Genomic DNA, 14,287 nt, shown 5'->3' on the forward strand with positions numbered 1-14,287 from the left:
TAAACATATTTTTAGTAGATGATTTAATGTTCTAACACCTAGGCAGGCCTCAACTATTTCCAAATCCCAGCGTGCAATTTGAAATGTAGGAATCAAATAATTCTGAAACAACTTCTGTTCTTATTTACACTGGTGTACACCTTAAGTAACTCCATGAAACTATCAAGAACAAGAGAAATTGGCAGAGCATGTCAATTGAACAAAAGAAGCTGAAAAGCAGAATTAAAAATAAAAAAGCCAATATTAGCCCAAACGCTTATAGAAACTACTTAAAAAACATCATAAAGGGCAGAAACTCATGTTTTAGGATTCTAACTTCAGCTGCCTAAATCGTATACTGGTCCTTCTACTCAGGTTTAGTTTTGATAATAGAGTTTTTTAAAGCAGACTCTTGAGTATTCACAATAGGTTCCTGTCTGAATTATTCTCTGGAGCAGCTTGTCTCACTACACTGCCTAAACCCATAGTTTAAGGACCTCAGGCATCATTCCTGAAGAAGGTGCAATAACCCCACAATCTCTTCATCTCACAATAAACCACTTGGATTTTGGTCTGAACAAGAATAGTCTCAATAAAGAAGGCTATTGTTTGCCATCTTCTATAAACATATAATGTTTGAGCCCTGTACTCTGTCCACCCCACAAAGTAAAAATATAAAAAATCCTCCAGCTAAAAATATTATTTATAGAAAAGATTGATTAGAAAGTTATTTATCAACCATAATCTTGGACACTGAAAATATCTTTTATTTAGCACTTTCTATCCAGATGTAGAACCTGTGCCACAAATTGTACATTGTCAATACTCCAGAATTAAAAGGGGAAGTTTCTATAAATCTGTCAAATTTATAATTTGGAGCTGCATTTATTAAGGAAAATAATGACTAAACAATGATCAGTATTACAGCTGCATTTTCCCTCTAATCTCAGGAAAAGATTAGGAACTGTAAAACCATATATAAATCAAAACCCTTTCCAAGGCCCTAAGGGCCTTCATTTCTCCTCAGTAATGAGCTCCATTCCTTCGTCTCTTAAAAATGTGTTTATTAACATTAATAAAATTTACAATCATGTGCATTAAACCATCTTGGTTGGTCATTTTCAAAGCAGCCTCTTAAATATGTGTTTCAGAGGAGCATTATTTAATGCCAGTATTACCATGTTTTTATTATTGTTTTTATTTCAGAAAAATATTACATTTAGTTATTTGCATGGCTACCAATAGGAATGCCTTAGTTCAAAAAATTTGTCCCTTTTCACATAGTAATGCTTCCTGTAAAGCTCTGTAGGCTGTTTTCAATACCTTCTTGTATTTATATTTAAACCAGCACAATTCTGCATTTTTTTTTTTACTCTTTCAAACGAGCTAATTTAATTTGTAAGATATTTCTTTTGTGACTTTACCAACTGTTTGAGAACATCAGGATTCATTGTATTTAACATAGCCTTATACTGATCCTTTCCATATTTCCTGGCTTTATCAATTGTGAAATAAAACTCACAGGTTAGGCTCAGCTGGACAGAACTCAAGCTGCACAGAACTCATTTTTCTTTCCTTCTTATCTATCTCTGGGTAATTCCTGAAGGAGGAGGAAGGTCCTTCAAAATCTTACCTTCCCAAAGTTTTTTATTAAAAAAAGTATTTTCTTAATTTGGCATCTCCATCATGGCAGGCAGCTTGCCTCACTGGTTCCTCTTTTTCCTCCAAGCCATGAAACTTTTTCTGCCCTTTCCTACTGGCACCTTATTCAGTATGGCACTGCTGGGATAGCCAAAAGCACAGTTACTGCCTGCCCAGTTAATGAGCTGGGTTCCTAACCAAGCCAGTACAGTCTGTGCTGTACACTTTTATGTTTTGGTAGCTACTCTACCAGTGTTACCCCTATTCATTATGTGGAGGCTAGCTTGTGAGCATTTATGTGTGTTACAGCTACAGTGTAAATATAGCCCAGGCGGGACCGTTGCGGTGTGGTTGACTGTGCAGTCTATGAACTGAGAGAGCAGTGAATATTAACGAGATGAGACTGTCTCGCTGAACACAAAAGAAACCTTGGCAGGTCACTTCTTCCATGGAGCTCCTCAGTTAATACTGGCAGCCAAAGCCGCTCTTCACCAATACGCAGAAGACATCTGACTTAAGGAGTGAGCCAAACATTTTGTGAAATGATAGGTTCATGGACTACAGAAAAGCATAACATTTGCTGTACTGGTTCAGATCAAATTTCCGTCTCGCCCAGTATCCTGTCTCTGCATCAGTTCTAAACATTTTCTGCTAGCTGAGCTGTAAGACATGGGTATACATACATGGTCCTTCCACACACAACATTTCTACCCGCACTCCCAGCTTCTACCAAGGAGCAGCATAGGGAGTTCCTCATCTGGAGGTTATAATTCCTCCTATCTTTGCTTTGTTTTCACATTTATTTTTTGAACTTCTTTCTACTTCTAAGTGTCCTACGGTAGTGAATTCCAAAATAGATGTCTTTGTTGTGTGTGAAAGTTTCCTTCTACTTATTTCAAACTAGATGACTTCTCAGTCTTTGGAGAAAAAAATAAGCTGTCATTCCTGGCTCATAATCCCCAAGTAGTACTGAAAATTAGGAGAATGATTCTCCAAGGAAGGGTTATCTGTATGGGCAAAGATTTCTAGATTTGCTCAAACAGTCTCACTATTCACATATGCATGAAAATCCCTAATAAATACTACTTGAATCATGAGGCACTTACTAGTCCCACAATGTAGTCCTATCTGGGAAAGGATATGGGGAAAACACCAAAAAAAAGGTAGATAAGAGTAGGTACAATTGTCTTTACATTACATTTTATTTATTTATTTATTTTTGTCAAATAAATACCCAATGAAAAGCTTGAGTAAATACCTGAAGGTTAAAAGCTGCAGAGCAATTTCTGGGAAACTATTCAAGCAATAGAGCAGAAACTTAATATTAATATTGTGTCCCTGCTATTGCTAGCCATTAATTTTATCAAATATTGTTTATGTTTTAGTTGGAGTGAAAAAAAAGATTCGTGTCAGGATATTTTGTCTTTTTTATTACCATATAAGCCTATCTGGCAACATGTTTTTTCCCCACTGAAAAATAATCTATCCTTCCTCAATCAGTCCTCCCCTATATTGGAGAGATGTTTTTTGTAGCAGTTGTAATCAGATCCAGGTGGGACATTTCCTGTTTCTTAGTATCTGAATCTGCCCTTTCCTTATGTCTTGAAATCACCATGCTCATGTAATAAAATAATGGCTTCACCGTAATTCACCACACCGGATATTCAGACAAGTGTGGATTTCCTTCAGACTTGCCCAGAGAAGGTTTACCAGCAACAGCAAAGCAGAAACTGAATCTGAAGCACCAGGTATGTGCATCAGGAAGAGGGGGTGTGGAAGGTGGGCCTGGGCATACCTGAGTATTGATTTCAGGACCACCCACTCTGTTGTGCCAAAGACAAATATAAAACCCAACAGAGAAGAGAAATATGCACATTCTCTTTAAACATAAGTGATCTGAAATTCAGGACATGTTTAGGGGACTTCTGAATTCCTCTGTAACACAGGTCGCAGAATCTCACTGCATTGATCTAGAGGTCTCTTTCTCTAAATGTATCTAATCCTAACAAAAGAATTTTATCCTAATCTTAGGACTTTCAGCAAATGAAGAATCCTCTACACGCTAAGGTATCTTCTGTTAACCGTTAATTACCCTAACTATTAAAAATGTGCATCTTCTTTTAGATTTAAAAATTGGCCAATAGTATCCTTCTAACTAAGGTAATTTAGTAATGATGAATTCAAAGGAAAAGGCATTTTAGTTAAATGAATCCAGATTTACAAAGCAATTACATGCATGTGAATTTGAAACCCCTTTGGAGTAAAAAATGTACGATTCATGCATCATTGTTTCTCAGACAAAATGTGTGCCTGTTTAAAGGCATGTTGCAGAATTGCCACTCAAACAAATTAAAGGCCATGCTCTCTGCTTTAAAGCAATATTGACCTAGTCTGGAAAGTTTTGGAAAACATTGTGTAAGTGGCAGGTTTGTCTGTGGAAGAAGGGAAATGTCTAAGCTTTCATTAAAGAATTCATTACACATAAAAATTGAGTTTTTAATTGGATATGAGCCTTAAAGATCAAGGACTTTGGATCAGATGCACCTCTGTAAGTGTTTCCAATCCTTTATGAAAAATATTTCAATCCAGAGAAAACATTGCTAGCCACTAGCTATGAAAGTTGACCTTAATTTGCTTTAATTTGGTTCAACAAGAACAGATATCAGCTGAAGACATTTAAAACAAAAAATTAGCAAAATATCTAGAAGATAAGCAAGCCATCCTTAAAATTGTCATCCTAGCAATCTTAAATGTGCAAACAGGGATGAGCTGCTTCAAATACAGATGAAATTCTCAAAATTTAATATAGTTACTATACCTCCTTAGTCTCTTCAGAAAATGCTTGCAGAATATCAGTCTGCCTGGTGTAGTTTCCATTGGCGTCTTGTAGTCCCTGGAGAATACGCTCTCTCAGAACCAGAACAGAAACACGTAGCTGGTGCCAGAGTAGTTGTACTGTATGGATATCGACTATCACATTGACAGAGTAAGACAGAAGCTTCAGGGAAAACTCTGTCTCTAGTAGAGCATGAATTTGTTCAACATGATCAGATATATCTTCACAAATATCCTGTAATGGAAAAATAAAGTAGATATTTAGCTACAGGCATGGTCCTTTCATGGATCAGCTCTACTTTTCATGTACTTTTTATTAAATGCAGAATAGATTATTTTGGAGGGGAAAGACAATGTAATTAATACATCCAGGGTCCTCTTTTTTTTTTTTTTTAATTATTTATGGCAATGCTACAGCAACTGAACCAGCAGCTGTCCTGTTTGGCAAGACTGCTCAGTAAGTGCGGAGACAGCATACAATAAAGGATGGCACAACAAAATCACATGAATCAGAAGCAGAAAACTAACACTGTAAAGTGACATCCTAGAGGACAGCAATAGGAATAAAAGTGATAAGATTGCCACAAGCAGTCTTTCTGCTCCCCGCAACCCCCCCCCCCGTTTAAAATGGAAAGAATCTGATCTGTGCCACCATCAACAAAATTCTTTTGAACAGAATTTAACTTTTAATCTAGCTTCTATAGCCAAGTAGGGCAAAAGTCTGGGATAGACTCAATGTGGATAAGCTATTTTGAGATCCATTGCTGACTGTTGTGATGGAGGGCGCTAACTTTTGCATAGCCTTGTTCTGGACTCAAAATTGAACAGAAGAAGATGGGTGGAGAAGGAGAAAGAGGGAAAGCAGAGCAGCTGTGAACAGTTGTGTTGAGAAAGCAGGGGGAAAAAAAAAAGTTACCAGGTTATAAAACTGAGATTTTGATGGGATGCTATCCTCCAAATTTAACAATTAATGTTCCAGATTTCTAAACTGTGCTGCATACAGTGTAAAATCTTTACAATCTAGTTTTAATTTTCTTTGTGAAAGGATAAGTCACAAGACTAAAGAATATTTAGGCATATACTATTGAGCGAACAACCCTGCTTTATAACAATTCTGTTTGAAAACTATGTGTAAAAAGCATGTTATAAACAAATAAAGAAATGTGATTAAAATACTGAAAAAAAATTTACACTGGTTCCTAGAAGTTTCTTTTTCCTACATCTGTGGCATATATTTAAAGGTGACTTAATAGCATATGTTAAATCCAAGACTGATTTCTTTTAAAAAAACATAAAGAAATTATTTTAATTCAAACCTTCAGAAATGTCCTTTTCAGTATATGCATAACATCAATAAAAATGAGAATAAACAACATAATTTTGATTTATTTCAAATTTGCTATCAAACAGTTCTATCAATTACAATGAAACCTTATGTCTCTGATGATACTCTTGTAGTTTTGTATAGCAGTAGAATAACAAGAAAATCAGTAAAGCTGATTCTTTCTAAATTAATAATACAATACAGTAATTTTTATCAGTTCAGATTTGACATCTTCAGTCTGAAAGTAAAGCCAAATTATTGAATATGTAATTGTATGTATGTAACAAATTAAACCAAAATCAAATCCCTAGATAATATTAAATCATTTTAGTACAGCAGATAGCATGCTGTTAGCCCTTGAGAAACTATTATGGTTGAGTACTATCAGTAGTTACTCATTTTAATAAAGCACTGACAGCTAAATTAAGTCCTCTGCAGGAGCAGCTCTCAGAAATGCCAGAGATGAGCACAAAACGGAGTTGCAGTAAGCAGAGTTTGGGGGCTGCCTTGAGAGAAGGGCAGTATCTCTTCCCCTCTATCCTCAGTCCCCTTGTTGTGACAACCAGCATCTATATTTGCAAGTACAAAACACACAGCCTCGCCTGGCAACACGTAGGGCTGCACGTGCTCTGGGCTTCAAATATCCACACACTTCCAGGTGAGCAAATGGACGCTCTAGTTACCAGATTAGTGTGCTAATCTAATTCTACAGACACACAGACAAAGCTAAAGCTCTCAGCAAAATCTTTTCCAAGCTTTGGAAAAGGTTATTATTATCCATTTATCCAACTACAACTGAAACTTGACTGAAAAGCACAGCTGTATTTCTATGTTGTTTCAAATGTTTTAAAGAATATTTTTAGTGAATTAGTTTGACTGAATTTGCATTCGCTTCTCCAATGTTGTTCATGTCTTTTTCCTCTTGGCCATAAAACAGTTTAATTTTAATTTCAGGGATTAAAAAATAGGTTGTTGCCCAGTAACTGTAACTTTGTAAATTAGACTCAGTCTATAGAAAAATACTTAATATATCTTCAGTTAGACTACTCACGTGAATGAGCTTAAGTTTGTGCCAACTTGCAAAACAAGTTTTCATTATTTTCCAGCTTCACTCACACAGTTATATGCCGAATTCAACTGCCATAAGAATTCTCAGAGAGGTTGAAAACACAAAACTATAAGAAGAAAGTATTAACAATGAGCAAGTTTCTCCTGACAATTGTTAGATAATGTACTGAAAATATTGGCTAATGAATCTGGATAATACTCTATATCAAGAGTTCAGACCCACACTTCAAATAAGTTTTCTCTTGAGCTACCATTACGCTAGCTACCAAAGCATCTCAAATTTCTGAAGTAGACAAACTTTCCACAACAACACAGAAAATTTTGTACCGAAATGCAAATCCCAGCACCACTAGAGGTTCATATTCAAGGACCCATGCTGTTAATTTTAAATGGCTTGTTGTAAGTTGCTCATTTTCCTCAAAAAGCAAAGTCTGAAGTCCTTACAGACTACTGCAAGCATAGCAGCAGCCAAATGCTTTATGTACTAACAAGATAATTAACTGCTCTTGTCACTTTCAGTAACGTGGAGCAAACCTAAGGCCGACCTTGCCCATATCCAAGTCAAGGTCACATACTCTGCTCTTAACATATAAGACTGCCATCTCAGTCAGAGACAAAGTACCAGCTCTTAAAGGATTTAGGTTTTAGAAAGAGTGGTTGGCCAAAAGACAGAAAGCTATTTTCTGAGTGGCTGAAGGAAAGCCAGGAAGGAAATCAAGTCCCTACGTACCTTTTCGTAATATATAAACTCTGAGCTCCATTTTCTGACTTTATCATCAGCTCCCTCTCCCTTCTGGCGTGGAATTAGTATAGCATTCACTGTAGTCTCGCCTGTACTTTCATGGTAGAATAGAAAGGATTTTTTCCTCTACTGGTAAATATGTGCACATGACATGATCTTTAGGGATGTTGTTTGTTTTTTTTTTTTCTTCTCTTCCTATTAGATGAAAATCTGATTGAACCATTCAGGAAGTCTGATTTAATTTGCAACAGGGCCAGGCATAGATTTAAAGTGATTTAACTCCCCTATTAATAGTTCCAGCTATTCAACGTTCAGAAGCCCTGAACAAATGTCTACAGTGCATGCACAAGTTCAGTATGTCCAGTTCAATATTACATATATGCTGTGCAGTCCACCTGCAGATGCACTCTAAGTCTGAAGACCGACAAGAGTAGGCTGGATTCACTGTGTGCTTACAGAATGGTAGCATTAATGCAACAATCTTACTGAACATGCACTAACCGCTTGTGTGATAGCTAGTAGTTGATAAGCAGTCCCCGATATTCAGACTCTGCATGCATGGCACACGGTCATATATCAGTCTATTGGGTATTTCTTGAAAAAAATTTTAGGAGCCGTAAGTTGACATTCCTGCATCACATAACATTGTTTTGGTGGGTGACTTCCATTTCAGCTGAGTCTGTAGCCATTGTCAAAAGAACTGGATTTCATTTCATCACAGGCCAGGTTCCTGGATAAAAGGTATTAGACCTGGCTTTGTGGGAAGTCCATCTTACATAACGTTTGGAAAAAAGAATTTAGGCCCCTATTGATATCCCCTTTCCTTGTTTTTTAACTGTCATATGATGATGGGAAGGTGAAGCTGTGCAAAGGACAGAAGAATAGCTGTGTATAGGCTAATGCCAGCCCTTTACCAAGAGAACGTGATTATGAAGAAATGATCACTTTTGCCATATAAGTTACGGCTGATTAGTCCTCAGCAGAAAAGCATTAATAAAGCTGCAGCCTATTTACTTGCATCTTTTCTTTACACTTGCCTGGCACAAAACAGCATATTGAGAGGAAACAATATAATGTCAAATCCAGTTGGCATTGTCGAGTACAACATTTTCTTACTACTGTACCTGATGTCTAGATTTACGTATAATTCAGCAAAATGAAATAATTATATCTAGCGCAGCTGTGAATTTAATCATTTTCTGTAATAATTAATGCAGTTCAAATACAGCACAAAAATGTCGTGTTAGATAAGTTCCCGATTTTACTGAGGCTTGATATCAAGACCTGGTACAACATGGCCTCATTGTCCTGATTCTTCCTAACTCCTTGTAGGTGATTTAGCATTAGATAGAGCAAAACCAGGAGAACATGGTCACATGCCCTTTTTACACTTTGTATTTATAAGTAAAGAACAGCAGTATCACAAGATAGTACCTGAATGCTGTCATGAGTGCCAGTTGCTCTTACCAGAAGTGGCAGGTAGATAAAATAAACCATGTACTTATAAGTGATAAGAAAACAGCATTTATATATTAGCATCTATTTCTAAATATGCATAGTTCCAGGTCAACAGCAATAATATACAGCCTACAAATACAAGCATGAAAATCCTTCCCCATTTTATCAGTATAGAGTTTCATATCAGAAGCTATTATAGCCTGATTTTTAGAAAGCACCATTTCCAAAACAACTTTTTGTAATCATTAATCTCACACATCCACTAGGCATTTTTATTTTTACACAGTTTCATGGTGGGTTAAGGTGAAGATTTTGTCATCCTCTCATGGGCTATCCTGTAGCACTGACTGTGGAATTTCTTAGGCTACAGAGGTTGTACCCATTTGGCTGCCAACTGCCCACTTCACTCAGTCTTCCAGACAGCTGATCCTGTAATTTGCAGCTGCCGAATCCATCAGCCTGCTCATAGCCCTCCACATCAACTAAAATAGCCTGAACTGCAAACACTGCAGTAGACAAAGAAAAAGTGCATAAACAAACCCTCAAGAGTCAATGAAAACTAAGCTTTGATGTTGACTTTAAAAAATATTTTTGCTCTGCTCTTCAATAAATTCTGTTAGGATGTACATGAAGCTACTGAAAGATGAAAGGTTGCAGTATGTTGCTTTAGAGTTAATATCACTGACAGAGAAGCTATACTGCAGATTTCTGTTCTTTGATCTCGCACTAAAACCTTGGTAGGAAAAACAGACTGCCATTGAGTCTTACAACTACTGTACATGCAAAACAAAATCTATGATTTAAGAAAATGTCTATCTATTTGGTCTTTCGTTTTAAGTGCATTTTATTTCTTCTGAAGACAAAGGTTCCAATCAGAATGTACAAATTCTTCTCTTCAGAAAAAAATTAGCATATCTGCCAAAGAATTTTCAGATTCTTTTTTTTTAAATGTACTTGAAAATTATGAATTAAACTAATTCTCTGCACTGCCCTTTTATGCTTATATATAGAGAAAGAGCACAAAAGAGAGGGGGTTTTATTGCTAAACAAATAAAGATTTGCAGCTTTCAGAAAGGTATTATTTTTCCTTGAAAATGCTCTCTGACTGCTCAAAGAGAAATAGTTTTTCATCTCTACCTGCATGTACATCGAAACAGTGTTATAGTAAAAATAAAATTGTTCTCTTCTATTTTGGTGAAACCTTAAGAGCAAATGCTATTCACATTATTTTTGCAGCTGTTTTTAAGTAAACAATTAAGTCAAAGAAAATATGAAAATGAAAAATGAAAAATATGAAACATGAAAAATCCAGAGTTTGCCTAAGCAAAATCAACTGCCATGTCAAGCTCTAGACTCACAGCAAGTCACAAGTTTCTCAGAAAGTGAGTTGAAGTGCTAGAGTACTGTAGCTGGTATCGCTGTGGCATTCAGTGGCTAGGGGAAAGGAATACATTTTACCGGGTGAAGAATGCAAAGTGCAGCAGGAAAACAGCTGCCAGGAGGACTCTAACATCACTGACCCTGCCTTCCGCTGACACCGACAGCTTGGAAACACATTGGTCCTCAAAGTAAGCTTCTCCACTCTTCCCTCATGATAATACACATATTACTGATAGTAACTTTTTCTGGTGCACCATCCTTTTCTGCACATTATTCTCTTTCCCAGCTTGGTTTTTATTTTGATTAATTTACTCTATTATAAGTGAGCAACATTTTCATCACTGCAAAATTCCAGTAAGTAATCTTCATTTTACTTTTTGCTAAAATTCTCAGAAACTTGTTGGAATATGGGAAAGCTGTTAATTTGGCAGAAGTGTTTTCCCTGTAGAAAAATACTTTGCTTTTTTTCTTTTTTTTTTCTTTAAGAGAGCCCTGTTTTCAAACAGATTTCTTCAACAGAAATTTTCAGGTGTTACAGGAGCCTAGCTGTCTTGACACACTTGCAAGAAAAGATGACCCACTTTCTATTGTGCAAACATTGCTATTACAAAATTCTCAAAAAAGTTTTGAAAATAAATATCCAGTCTGGTGAACTCTAAGTAGGCATGTTTCTACTGTATTGTGTTATCTCAGGAATCAGTGAGTTACATTCTTATATCGCTGTACTTCAAAATAATGTGAAATAGATGCCAAATCACCAGTTCTTTGACAGAGTTGCTACAATAGTAATGGTTTGTCTGGGATTGTAACAGACATGGAGCTGTTCTGTAATAATTTATTTGTAGTTTATGTGATATGTTTTATTAGGATGTTTCTTGTGCAAGTATATTGGTTGACTATCAATCTGCAAGGAAAATGAGCAAGAAGAAAGGAAGAAGGGAGTAAGATATGATATCACTTGCTAAACACTTCAGGCTGTTAAGTCACAATGCCTGAAATGTTAATTGTGAAGCTCCTGTCTCAGGATTCCAGCAAATTGCATTTGTTTTGCCATACGGGCCATTGCCGGGGCCAAAGGATCAAACATACTGGGAAGAAGCAAAAGGATTCTTTTGTCCAGAAGCAGGGCAGTTGCTGCTGGAAGCTATTCCAGCTCAGTTCCAGGACCAGCTGCAGCGCCTTACAAACCTAGGCCAGCCTGTACTTTTTCTGCAGGAGGGGATGGCTGCAGAGAAGACAGACTGCTTTCAGACTACGTTTAATCAGTACTTCAATGGAAAAAGACTTTCTGGTCACAGCATTCACCACAGGCCAGATTCTCAAATGCAAGGAAGTATTTAGTCCACCCAGGAAGCTTCAGATAGCTGATGCACAAAAACAGTACTGTAAGGCCTGGGATGGGGTGGAACTGGGGAAGCCCAGGAGAAGTTATGGCAGTAAAATGAGGCACCTCAAAACTGTACTGAAAGAGTATCATGTAAACAAATCTGGGCTAGCCATTTCTGGAATATTCCTGACATCACTAAAATTGATGCATGAATTTCATTTGTGTAAGAAACCACCTATATGAACTGTATATGGCAACTAGTTTGGTGTGGGAAGTGGTGTGACATCTGCAGCTCAACGTTGCTTTCATATTCCTGAACTTCCACTGGTTCCACTCTGTAATGTGCCTAAACTTACGACCTGAAAACCCTTTGAAACCTTCAGAATACGAAATATATTCTTGTACACCCCATAAGCAGCCAAGCCCACAATGTTCGGAGACTTTGCCCATTAAAGTTATCACTGTACAACATTTCTTCAATGAGTAACCAACTTTTCATTTATCTTACTTTAAGCATGTTAAAGCATACTGATTTTTATAAAGGCCTAACTTTCTGCATTTTAAAAAATAGTATGTAAAAAAACTTAAAACTTGATAGAAAAAGTCATATCTGTGCTCACTGAAATCTGGTTTTGTACTGCACCCTGGAAGACAGTGTTGCACAGGTACTCTAGAGCAGTTTTTCATGCAAGAAGATAGATGGTACTGAACTGTGCAATACAGTAGCAGGTTTTGATTCTAGCTACTTCTGACAAAAAAGGAAAAATACCAAAACCCAAACATGTATGAAAACATAGTCAAGCAACTGGTAGTAGAGGCAAGTTTTGAAAAACAATAAGCATTTTTCAAATGCCTGTTCATTGGACGATGATAATAATACATATATATTTATCTTGCACTGATCATTTAAGATCACGAGGAATGAGAAAAAATGATGAGGTTGCTTTATACTGAGCATACTCATCATTTATTATATATTCATATCTACTGAAATGGAAGAGTGAAGACTTACTAAAACATCCTTCAAGTACCTTATAGACCTCTTCACACAACTCTATACTTTTTCTGCAATAATGGAAGTATGTAGGATGTATTTTGCAACCGTCTAGATAACTACCTTTGCTTCTTATTTTTTACTCTCTTTACTCAGCACTTTCTTTCATTCTGCAAGCCATATATACCAAATGGAAGTTAAAGGCATTTCTAACAAGTTCAAATTACTGCATGCAAATGAAAATTGAGGATGCAGATGGAAGGATGTTTTACTCACAGTGAACATATATACTCTGCTGTAGCTAAAACAACCAGTTCTTGGTAGCCTGGCCAGGACTAGGCAGTTTTTGACCTCAACGTAGAGAGTATTTAACTGGCTATGAGGAAACCCCTACTATCATTTCATGCAAGACATACAAAAATTGATAAACAATCGTGTCAGCTACATGAAGAAACAGAAAGAAGACAACTCCTATTATTTGATCAGAACTTTCATAATTTGATCTACAATATAAAAAACTAGCAGAATTGAATGCTAATGCACCAATAGTTCAGTAATTTTCCAGCAAAATGGTTATCCTTTTGAAAACAATGAGTTTTCAAAGCTTTATGCAGTCAAACTATTACTCTGACAGCTCAGCTTTCAGTATGTCCCACTCTTGTTCTCTCCTCATTTTTAGTTTGAAGAAGATTTGGGATTACTCTTGACATGGAACAAGAAAATTTCAAGAATTCTTTAAGCCTTCTGCAGGGCCGTAGGACCTTAGTTGTCTGAGCTCTGTTTTCTGATGAGCCAACCTCTTTTTATTGTTTATACAAGAAAATAGGTGCATTTATGTTAAAAGATTTTTCATTTATAGACTTCTTCAGAAAGACTCTTGTTCTTACTGAACTCAATAGACTTAATTAGGGTCTTCGGTGGAGATCAGCTGCTCCTAAAGAAGAGAGTTTAGATGAAAGAGAAAAATTTCTTGGAGAAAAAGAAGTCTCATTCTTGAAATAATGAAGTTTCAAATAACAAACAAAGTGTAACCCCACATAAATAGCACAAAGTATTTTAGGCAGCAATGAACTACCAAAATGTAAGATGTCAAAATAAATAAATAAAAGGAACTGCAAGTTCACACAGGAGAAAAATTCAGTCCTTCTGCATAGACATGCAGAACACAAGAGAAAAATTTTAATCAAAATGTTTTGACTTGCTCAAGCCAAAGAATGCTAACCTCATTCACTCTCTTTGACTAAAGCTTAGTGGCTATAGCAGAATTTGATGAAGGATGGTGAGATTCTTTACTCTCATGTCAAATGCTCAATATGGTGACTGTGCTCTCCTTTCTTTTCTGGAATAGGTCAGAAGTGAAGAACTACTATCTGTGCCAAGTTTTCTATAATGAAAATTGATAGCATGATAGGAAGTTTTCAAGATAAGTGGCTGTTTTATACCAGTGCAGCTAAGCCTTCAAGAGCTTCTGTGACATGCTTTTGAAGTTACTTTCCAACAGTCATTGTGGAGGACAGCAAAAAGGACACCAACTCTCCT

At 36.5% G+C, this 14,287-nt stretch overlaps 1 protein-coding gene across 1 annotated transcript in view; it reads right to left on the minus strand.

Annotated features, from left to right (window-relative positions):
- Positions 1-14,287, minus strand: part of AKAP6 (A-kinase anchoring protein 6) — a 290,842-nt gene that overhangs the window by 189,293 nt on the left and 87,262 nt on the right. The window contains exon 4 of the mRNA XM_075151694.1: positions 4,439-4,690. Within this exon, the coding sequence (XP_075007795.1) occupies positions 4,439-4,690 (252 nt within the window). The remainder of the gene's footprint in view (positions 1-4,438; positions 4,691-14,287) is intronic.

This window comes from Calonectris borealis, chromosome 5 (assembly GCF_964195595.1).
Source record: "Calonectris borealis chromosome 5, bCalBor7.hap1.2, whole genome shotgun sequence".
Taxonomy (NCBI): Eukaryota; Metazoa; Chordata; class Aves; order Procellariiformes; family Procellariidae; genus Calonectris; species Calonectris borealis.